We start from the raw sequence: 11,184 nt of genomic DNA on the forward strand, positions 1-11,184 counted from the left end.
TTCTACATATGTAAAACTCGATCTATGTACACTAATTTTGTTCGTGGAATGGCGCCTTAGTTATCTGAGCAGTGAAGTCCTTAGTACTGATGAATGAGTGTACATATCTCAGGCCTTTTTTTGTCACTTCTTTTTTTTCTTTTTGGGCGAGGGGAGTGGCACGCTTATTCTTAAAAGTTATAAGGTCATAATTGAAAAAAATTGATTTTCGCGTTATCTGTTTAAAAATTCCTCGTTTCATTTTAAAATTGCCAATCTAAAATGCTGTTTTTTTCAACTTGCTTATAAGGCTCAGTATTTCTGGTTAAATGTTCCCAAGTCAAAAATCATTCTTTTTGGTGGGGGGGGGGGTAAATTCGCGTTTTGGAAATTTTGTTTTCTTCTCAAATATTTCCCATTTTTGTGAATAACCTTTCTTAGGTTAGAAACAAGAGCTAAATGCAACTAAAAAAATATATATGAATATTCTCCCATGAATTAAACCAAATCATCGAAAGGTATCATTTCTGAAACTAGGTTAATGTTTTGGATTGCAATGAGAGATTTCTTCTGGTCTATCTTTCGGTTAAAAGGTTAGACTTTTTGACATTTTGTGAGCCTAAAAAGCAAGACTAGTAATTTTTAGGAAAAAAAAGAACACTTGTTGGAATTTTTTAAATTATTTTTCATAAGAAAGGAGACCGTTTGGAAAATTTGACAAAAGATGAGATTTATTGCTATTTTTTGGCTGAAAGGCAGACTAGCAATTTTATCATAAAGCAAAGCTTTGTATTTGTAACCAAAACTCTGAAATAGTAAAAAAGTGTATACCTATTACCTACTTCCGTAAATTATTCAATTATTACGTACCTATAATTAGCATTTTTTCCCCTTCAAAATGCATTAAAAAATTAAACCTGGTAGTTGTTGATGTGTGCAAGTATATGTAGTCTGAATCCCCCAAAACCAAATTTTCAGCTGCCCAAGTTCATTTTTCGATTTTTGGCAAACGTTTGAAAATTCAAAATTGACTGTTTTTGACGATTTATGCTGTTTTTTAAAAAGTACGTACTTTATCAGTAAAAATGGTCAAAATAAATTCCAAAACTAACATCAATTACCCAAATCCAAATTTCACCATTTCTAGCCATTCTGGAGCCTCCAGCACGATTTTCAATTTCTCCAGAATTTTGAATTTGCCTCAGAAGGCGTGAATATAAAGTTGGGCAGCTAAAAATCGAGTTGTGTATTAGGTATACTCAACCTGTTAAACGAGTTTATCTACATTTGAGCCAATTTTGGGAGTAAACTTGATTTTTGGATTTTTTATTGAAAAAAGCTGGTCAAAAAACCACTTTTGAGGTGTCACTCTCAAAATCTTCTCAAATGTGGATAAACTCGTTAAACAGGTCGAGTATAATACACAACTCGATTTTTAGCTGCCCAACTTCATATTCACACCTTCTGGAGCAAATTCAAAATTCTGGAGAAATTGAAAAATCGCGCTGGAGGCTCCAAAACGCTTGGAAATTGTAAAATTTGGATTTGGGGGGTTAGTTTTGGACAAAATACAGTGATTTGCGCGAATTTCAAAACCTTCCACGCAAATAGATAACTTTTGATTTTTTGAATTTTTTAATTTTGAAAAAAGCTGGTCAAAAACCACTTTTGAGGTGTCACTCTCAAAATCGACTTAAATGTGGATAAAGTCGTTAAACAGGTCGAGTGTAATACGCAACTCGATTTTTAGCTGCCCAACTGCATATTCACGCCTTCTTCTGGAGCAAATTCAAAATTCTGAAGAAATTGAAAATCACGCTGGAGGCTCCAGAATGGCTGGAAATGGTGAATTTTCGATTTGGGTAATTGATATTAGTTTTGGAATTTATTTTGACCATGTTTACTGATAAAGTATGTACTTTTTAAAAAAAAGCATAAATCGCCAAAAACCGTCAATTTTGAATTTTCAAACGTTCGCCAAAATCGAAAAATGAACTTGGGCTGCTGAAAATTCGTTTTTGGGGATTTTAGACTACGTTCATTCCAAAAATCATGGTCCCGTTCAAATCAGAGAGTGACACCTCGAGAGGTTCCCTTGTGAGAGAATTTTGGATTTTCAACTCTGTTTGGTAACATGTTATGGAAATTTCGAGCACTGAAAAATCTGCTGGAGGCTCCAAAACGACTTGGAATCGGCCTGCAGGCTGCATGGTGCATGCGGTCGACTTCCAGTTGTAATTAATTTAGCCGAAAATTTCTTTTTTCAGTTTTCAGGTAAGACATTGGTGATTCAAATCACCTCATCTCTGTACAGCACAAAAACAGGGTACCGGATCATGTTTTCCTTTTATACAATACAGTATGGCACAAAAGTAGTCCTCGGTGGTTTTTATTTCTAAGATGAAGCGGCGTTGAGTAGGAAAAAATAAGGGCTTTCAAAGGCGACCTTGTAAATTTCAGGCCCACGCACAGGGTGTCCACAAACTGAAAAACCGGTTTGGTCAAAAAATTCAAACTGGTTTTTATTGGAGCAATGTATTCTACACACTGAGGCGACAAAAACGTGATATGAATTTTTTAAAACCAGTTCATTAATTTGCAACCAGTTAACTTAAAATACCCAGAAATTGTAGATGGAGAAAAAAGCTTGGAACAAAAGTTGTAGACTTGTAGAGCGTGAAAAATCACCCAATTCTGTCTTCTGTCTAATCACATTTTGAAACCGGTTCATTGTTTCGCATTTAGCAAGCAGTTTTTGACAATCACTTAAAAATTAGAGATAGAGAAAAAAGCTTGAAACAAAAGTTGTAGATCATGAAAAATTGAACCATTTTCGCTGATCAGGTTTTGAAACCGGTTCATTAATTTGCAACCAGTTATCAAAAATCACCACAAATCGGTGATCGAGAAAAAAATTTGAAACAAAAGTTGCAGGGCGTGAAAAATTGAACCATTTTGCTGATCAGATTTTGAAAATAGCTAATTAATTTACATTTGTAATTGCAACCTACCAGGTAACTTTCGATGGCTTGCTGCGAATTAATGAACTGGTTTCAACATCCGATCAGCAAATAATAATTCAATTTTTCGCACTCCACAATTTTTGTTTTGTTTTGTACCTATTTTTTAGCCGTCGAAGTAAAAAAATTAAAAAACAATGGTGAGTCCTGAAATGATCCGAAAATATGTGATCCGGATCAAGTTCAAATTCTTGAAAATGATTCGGATTCGGATCATGATCCGGATCACGATGGATCATGCCTTCATTCATGCCGGACCCTGCACGAAAATAATGTTCTCAAAAGCGTTTTTCGGCCGATTGTCGCCTGTTCAACACGTTGCTGCTGTCCGTCACGTGACGTCATTGTGACGTTTCATTGGGACGACTACTTACCCCTACCTACGAATGATAACAAGAGATAACAGTTGTAAATAAATAAAGTGGAAAAATTTTATCTTTTTAAAAAATAATGATTATTTTAGGCCCCTGTCTATTACTGGAAGAGCCCTACTGGAAGCAGTACAACGTACATTCATCAACTAACATTAAGTGTGATTCTGTCCGTTCATTTTGTTATCAATCATTGGAAAGGTAGGTATGTAAAGTAAATATGTACAATGAATTAAGTTTAATGTCATTATTTTTGTTGTAGCAAATTAGCAATACTTGATTAAAATCTGTAATGTCATTTTGAATATCATATTGAATGTTGGATTTCTCACCAGGATCAAGAATACATCATGAATGAAACCGAATCTAATGTGTACGACCTGATATATCCCAGCCCTATCACCCTGAAAGAAATCTCATCGATCGTAGTTGCTGTGGACTTATGGCGTAAAGAAATCTGCTCACATATAGCAAGTGAGAGTTTATCAAGATTAAACTTAGATTTTAAAGAAGGCGGCGTTCGATTGAAAAACGTGATTCCTAACTTGCCATCTGCACTTTACGATTTGCTGGAGGATTACGTTACCATATTCGGAAATTCAATATGGACATGGCTGAATTATCATTGGAGGGTTGTATTCGCTCGCTGTGATCAGGGTTATTAGATGATTTTGAGCCGTTTCCATGATTTTTCATGGGACTGGGCTGGCACCGTTCATTATGGGCGCACAGCCAAGCGTACGATGTTGTGTGATCAACTCACTGATGATGAGAAATTCAAGATCGCTTGTTTGTACTGCTTTGAAGATGATATTAAACGGATTTGGCCATCTGTCAGCGCTAAGTTCGATTCGCATCCTGTTAATTTTAATCGCTATCCAGAACTGTTCTACTGGATTTGTTTTCTTAGAAATGAACTAGACAAGGTACCCAATCCACGTAATGTATCTATGGACGAGGCGATGCTTTATAAATGCACTTCGAAATCGATTAATCTTCCATTCGTGAAGTATTTTTGGGATCGTATACCCTCTGATAAACGGCTACAAATAGTTATAGAAATGTTTAGGGAGTGGAATTTATTATTTTGTAGATTTATATTACAAAAATTAAACAAACACCAACTTGAGATGTTTATGACCGCAAAAGGTGATGTTTTGGTAGGGTTGGTGTTGGAGGCTGGATCCGTTTCACATCTAGATATTGCTTTCCGAACTTGGATGTATTTCTACGTTCGAAATCAAATCAGTAGTAGTCTTTTCATTACTTTTGTCGAACGATCATTTCAGTTTGAGGCTGACGTCGGCATCGAATTCTACGCTGTTGGTGTAGGGAATTTATTCTGCAAGATATGGGAAAGTGCTCCGCAGCATTGGAAACGATTGGCGGTGGAACATGTTGTATCGAACAATCCGTCATATAATAACAGTTGGGTTTGCTCTAGGGGGCGTAAGCCAATGAAAGTTCTTATCACTCTATTACAGGATGCCAATGTTGAAGAGAGAAACGTACTTTGCGTGAAAATTGGCGTAATTGGGTCAGTATGTGTGGCGCAGATAACAGTGATTTGCTGGTAGTGATGAAATTGTGCTTACAAACAGATACAGAAGACGAAATTGCGCTATTTAACAGAAACACGATTGCGAGGTATGAAAACATCGCTGAGTACTGCGCACCGTTACTTGCACAAGCCTCCTTTAAAGAATTGAATGACTTTTTGTCTGTTTGCTGCCCGGATCTTGAAAAAAGAAACGAGTTTAAACAACGATTATTGAGGTCAAATTATGTCGGCGAAAATTCTATACTGACATCGAACGTAATCGGAAAAAATAAATTGTTGAATGAGTTCATCAACGATGCTTTTCAAGATTCTGCTGATCTCGGCGTTGAATTTAGAAACCAATTCGCATCATCGCCTGTTACTCAAAACTGTTTATTCAAACGTATTCCCTTGGCGTTGGAGGATTTAGATCCACTGATGGAATTTGTCGACAGTTTTTTTTCAGATGAACAAATAGTAGTGCCTTTGAAAAAACGCTTATTTTTTGAACGTTTCAAAGAACACCGCCTGATTAATGGTGATTTTTTTCACACAGATAGTGACGATGTAATTCGAAGATTTGTTATTTGGTTGTTGGGTAGCGAAGACGAAGTTGCCAAATTCAAGCAATCGATATCAGTTGAGGATATTTTTCGCAATATGGTGCCACAGGTGCCAGCACAGCTGAGATTTCCAAGTGGAGAAGTTGATAATGACGATTACAAACCTGAATTTCCTGAGAAGGTGGATAATTTTTTAATGTGGTATTTTAACAAAGACGAAGAAGAAATTGACAAGTTTATAAAGCTATTTTCTGATGAAATGGCGGCGTTCGCTCCTAGAAAACGTATGAAAATGGGGCAAGCGTGGTCTAATAATTCTTCAAATCAGGATTCTTGCTTTTTTAGCTCGTTCAATAATTAATAGCTAGCGTATCCTTTACCGGTTTTGTGCCTTATTCTTACTACACTGGTGATATTATTGTGAATTGTAGCTAGATATGGATTATAATACTCGTAATTAATATCTGTAATGTTTTTTTTTTTTCAAAATTCTCAGGAATTAGTTTAGGAAATTTGTGCTTTTTTTGTCAAAGCGTTCTAAAATTACTGGTTTTTGGCATGCTTTAAAAAGGCTGTTTTTGTTTTTTTTTGTTTTGAAGTTTGTCAAACACCTTGATTTTCTACTTAGATATATGTATTTATATTGCGGAAATCGCACAATTTGTCGTTCATTTATTTTTAGTTTCACCTTATTTACGTTCCTTCTTTGTGTTCAATCGTGTAATACATTCATCTTTATATTTTTAAATTATATCACTTTAATTTAAATACATTTTTCTATTGTGCAATCCTCTCAGTAGGTACACTCATTTTTTGAAAATTCTTGTTTCATTATAAGGTTTAGGTAGGTTTCTATAATTATGCTAACTCATTAATATGTCATCAATTTTACTCCACATTGCTTTTTTACTCTTTAGTGTTATACTTATTTTCAGGCAAATTTTAATTTTTCATCAGGAATTGATTATTTTAAATGATTTTTTTTTTAAATTGCGTATCTCTATCTAGGTACTTACACTTGAAACAGTAAGGAGGCATACTTTGCATGAATTTTTGAGATTTCGCGTTTTTGCATCCACAGTATTCGAAGAGAAGGTGTAACACGTAACTAGTAACTACATCTGGATTTCATTCAAGATTTTCAAGCTCCGCCTTTGAAAACGTAGAGTGAAGTTACTGTTTTAATCCGACAGATATCGCCAGGCGTTCGTCAATTTGTGAAATTCAAAGCTGAACTAGGATGACATGATAAAAAATTAAAATACTTATTATGAAAACAAGAATATCATCGAGAGTATAATAGAGTAATGGATGCGAGAGAAATTTTCAATTCTGAAAAACATGTGAATTCAAAACAAAAGAAAAATTCGACAAATCCAACAGATAATTTTGAACTACGAATTGGGTTGTTGCAAGTGGTGCCATTTTTTTGATTATTGCCAATTTCAAGAAACTCGAAACGACTAGACCACTGGTTGGTTAACCCAAAATGGCCATTTTTTGGGCTCCAGGGGTCCCCAAAGTTGTGATTACAAAAAGAAATTGAAAACTTCGAAAATGACATTTAAAACGTGTGAAATAATGTTAGAAAAACATAAACTGTTTTCAAAATCTGATAATAGATGAAAAAAATTCGAAAATGAAATAGAGAATTTTATGAATTGGATCAAAAATTTAAAACAAAATTGAAAAATGGAAGTGAAACTGGTAACTCTGGAAATGAAACTGAAAATGTGGAAATTAAAAACGAAAATAACAAAATAATTTCAAACTGAAACTTGAATTGAAAATTCCAAGCATCGAATCGAGAACATGAAATGAAATTGGAAGACTACATTTCCGAAAGCTTTAGCTCTTGCTTCACTCGGGCTAACTTGTTTTCCTTTTTCAGATGAATTCAGGCACAATTTCTAGAAAAATATTACGAGAATTTGAAAAATTCAAAGGTCAGAAAAATGATTTTTTATCATCAAAAATGTTGTTCTTCGGTTTCTTGTGTTACAAGTTGTTAAAAGCTTTTGCCCTCGCTTTTCTCGGGCCAATTTATAGGTAGGTATTTCATTTCCACAAATCGAAATGAAAATTTTCCAAGTTCTAATTTCAGTGCATGAAGTTCTAAGATTGGACGAAATTTCGTATATTTGGTATTCCAGTCTTAATTGAACCCTTCCTCCAATAAATCAAAAAGTCAGTTCGCATTTTAGTAATTTTTTGTGCATTTTTCCAAAATTAAGGAAAGGCAGGGTGTCAGGAGAGCTTGCAGGAATTCATCAGCAGCCATAATTTCAAGTGTAAAAGTGCATTTTTTTGAAAAAAATTTTGGTGAAATTTTTGAATCCCTATAATTTGAGTAAAAATTAGGTACCTAATGAAAATTCGAAATTTCCTTAAGTTGTGCTAAAAAGCTGTACTGCAATTTGGTAATACTTCGACCCTCTGAATCGATTGAAAACGGTTTCGAACCGTTTTGAGCAGTTCTGGAGCCGCCAGCAGAAATTTTAATGGGTTAAATTTCTACAAAATCTTATCTAATGAAGTTGGGAAGTGAAAATTTACGTTTTACTCCTTCAAACCGTTCTGGAGCCTTCAGTTGTATTTTGGAACTTCTAGATTTTTAAAAAGTGCCATAAAAACTGTTCTAATTTAATTAGGTACTTCTAAAATCGTTTTTTGAAAATTTGACAAATTCTCGACAAAAAAAAAATCAAGTTTATACCCTATTTCAAAACTTTGGGTATAACTTTTATTTTTTCAGTCATTCTTGTGATTTTCAAAAAATTAGAAAATTAATTTTAGCATGTTTGAAATCCTGGCTTGTGACGTAAGTACATATTTTTGGAATTTCAGTTTTGGTTTCATCTGATTGTGAGCTGGAATAAGAGAACTTTGAATTGAACATTCAATATGATGTTGAATCGTTGCTGTTTACGAATTACTCAATGTAGCAACTCCGATGAATCACTCGTCTATCTTTTCTATGTATCATACAATTAATACGAATAAACTGAATTACTCGATCCGAAAAACTCATATTGTTTGTAAATATTACTTTTTTCAGCGTACTTACCCACTTCTCAGTTCTCCTGCATTGAATGGTACAACAACAAAGATTCTAATTTTAACCAACAAACAATCAATAAATAAATCTATCTATTATTCATCAGTCTAATGCGCTGTTCCGGGGAATAAATATCATTTAGAATTTCAGATTAGTCAAACAGTTCGCGAACTATACTTACTATACTTACGTACTCGTATCCGAGTTAATTGAAGGGTTATCGAGCTGACCTCGCTATGAATGATGAATTGAAAAAATGCACCATCTTCATAATGATGAGGTATCTTTTTTCAACGAATATCGAATCCCATACCTACTTCCATGAAAATATTCAATCAGGGGCGAAACAAGGGGCCACCCCCCTCTTCAACAGGCGAAAAGTTGACAAAAATTTGAAAAATTGGCCAAAAGTCTGTACAAAAATTCGACAAAGTCGAGAAATTTTGGAAATTTTTGGTTTTAATTAAAGAGACTTATTTGTTGTTTTTTTTTGGCACTTGAATAGCACATTTTAAAAATCTTCTGCCCTTGGTTCGCTCGGGCTAAATACAGTTTTTTGTTCTTTCACATATTAAAATACGAATTTTCAAATGCTTTTGGCCTTGCTAGGCTCGGGCTAGTTGTTTTTGTTTTCCAGACCGAAACAATTTCATGTTTGAGGCTTCTAAAAATTGGAACATTGAAACGAAAATTTTTGATTAAGTCATAATCAAACATCCGAAAAGAATCGATTTTCGCGTCATCTGTTTAAAAATTCCTCGTTTTATTCTAAAATTGCCAATCTAAAGTGCTGTTTTTTTTAACTCGCTTATAAGGCTCAGCTTTTCTTGTTAAATTTTCCCAAGTCAAAAATCTTTTTTTTTGAGGGAGAGGAGGGGGTAAATTCGCGTTTTAGAACCTTTTTATCTTCTCAAATATTTCCCATTTTTGTAAATAACCTTTCTTAGGTTAAAAACAAGAGCTAATGCAACTAAAAACTAAATATTTTATGTATATTTCCCCACGAATTAAACCAAAACATCGAAAGGTATCATTTCTGAAACTAGGGTAATATTTTGGATTGCAATGAGAGATTTCTTCTGGTCCATTTTTCGGTTAAAAAGTAAGACTTTTTGATATTTTTTGAGTCAAAAAAGCAAGACGAGTAATTTTTAGGAAAAAAAGAATTTCTACTTTTTGGAAGTTTTTTCATACAAATGATTATTATTTTTAGTAAAGATGAGACTTTTTGCTATTTTTGGCAGAAAGGCAGACTGACAATTTTAGCAGAAAGCAGAGCTTTGTATTTGTAACCAAAACGCTGAAATGGTAAAAAAGAGTATACCTATGTACTTCCGTAAATTGCATATTATTCACTTATTAATACCTATTGGCTTTTTTATTTCCAACAAAACAAACTATAATATCAATTGGAAATTTTTTCCGAAAATTTTTCTACAACATGAGTAACAGATATTAACTGAATGCACTTTTTAAAGAAGTGTGTTTCTTGTATGACGTCAGCAATTTGTACGAGTCCGTTGCACATAAATTTCCAATTATCCTGTATCATTAAACGCGTGATTGTTTTCAAATTCAAATGATATAAAAAACTCATCGCATCGTTTAAATATCATCAGATTGATACCAAGAGTAATCGTACGTGTGTAATTGAATTTTTACCAGAGTTATTAATTTGTATTCAATTTAAAAATGAATCAATTAATCGTTGTCGCGTTGTCGTTGTGCGTTAGTTTCGCCTATGGTGCGGATATTCTTTCAACCGATAGACCTATTGTAGCTCCGCTTGATCCAAAGTTGCGTTTTATATTTACTCTGGAAACCGACATCTCAGATGTGATCTACGACTTGGAACAAGCCAAAATCGTTAAAGGCAGCTTCATTAAAGATGACCTCGATGTCGATCCGGAAGTAATTAATTCGATTCGATTCTCATTAGCGAAACCCCAAACCTTTGGCGCCCGTGGCAGTACGAGCAACGAAGTGTATCCAGAAGGATCCTTCGAAATTCATCAAAATCACGAACCTGTGGCCACAGTCACGTTTGGAAAATACAAAGCGCAGCTTAAGAACAATTTGAAAGCTAAACATTCTTGCCAGGATAAACTAATCAGCGCTCCGGGGGCCAAGGACTTGCGATACGAAATCACGTGTTATCCGCAGGAATGAGATATCGTTGGTAAACACGTTATGATATAGGTAAGTATTAGTGCAAAAAAAAAATCGAGTTTATGACTTAGTTTTTAGGATTTTTAATCGGTTGTTTTGATAGATTTCAAACTAATAAATATTTTTGCATAGTATTCCTGTGTATTTTTTTTTTATCACGTTAATACGGATCATCTTTTCCTGTGTTTTGGGAGCTTTTTATACCTGCAAAAGAGAGGGAAACGGTGCGAAATTAAAGATGGCTTTTTCTCCTATTCGCCACTTTTTCGAAGAAATGAGTACAATTTTTTGATCATGGATATCTGTTTCATGTACCTATCTACTTTTTAGAGGTCAAACGTTTTAATCTATTGCATCATCTGAATTTTTAAACAATTCAATCAAACGCAAGCAGGCTACCGATTATTGCAATGAATTCCTCGACCCCGAAAACCCCCCTGGAACCCATTCTCGACTCTTTTGCGGGAATTCGATTCTTGAAAAA

The 11,184-nt window shown here is 34.3% G+C and overlaps 1 protein-coding gene across 2 annotated transcripts; it reads left to right on the top strand.

Annotated features, from left to right (window-relative positions):
* Positions 1-3,414: 3,414 nt before the first annotated feature.
* LOC135835370 (uncharacterized) lies at positions 3,415-6,265 on the top strand. 2 transcript variants are annotated; one of them, XM_065349595.1, is made up of 2 exons: positions 3,415-3,575; positions 3,706-6,265. In XM_065349595.1, the coding sequence occupies exon 2, from the start codon at positions 4,914-4,916 to the stop codon at positions 5,832-5,834; it is 921 nt and encodes a 306-aa protein (XP_065205667.1). In that variant the 5' UTR covers positions 3,415-3,575; positions 3,706-4,913; the 3' UTR covers positions 5,835-6,265. The 2 variants fall into 2 exon arrangements, with proteins under 2 accessions (XP_065205667.1, XP_065205666.1); XM_065349594.1 differs by having other exon boundaries at positions 3,415-3,571.
* The last annotated feature ends 4,919 nt before the right edge of the window (positions 6,266-11,184 follow it).

The sequence above is a fragment of the Planococcus citri genome, chromosome 2 (assembly GCF_950023065.1).
Source record: "Planococcus citri chromosome 2, ihPlaCitr1.1, whole genome shotgun sequence".
In the NCBI taxonomy this organism is placed as follows: Eukaryota; Metazoa; Arthropoda; class Insecta; order Hemiptera; family Pseudococcidae; genus Planococcus; species Planococcus citri.

What these genes read in the sequence shown, in the direction of transcription:
- LOC135835370 (XM_065349595.1), top strand. Translation starts at nt 4,914, where the DNA reads ATGTGTGGCGCAGATAACAGTGATTTGCTGGTAGTGATGAAATTGTGC.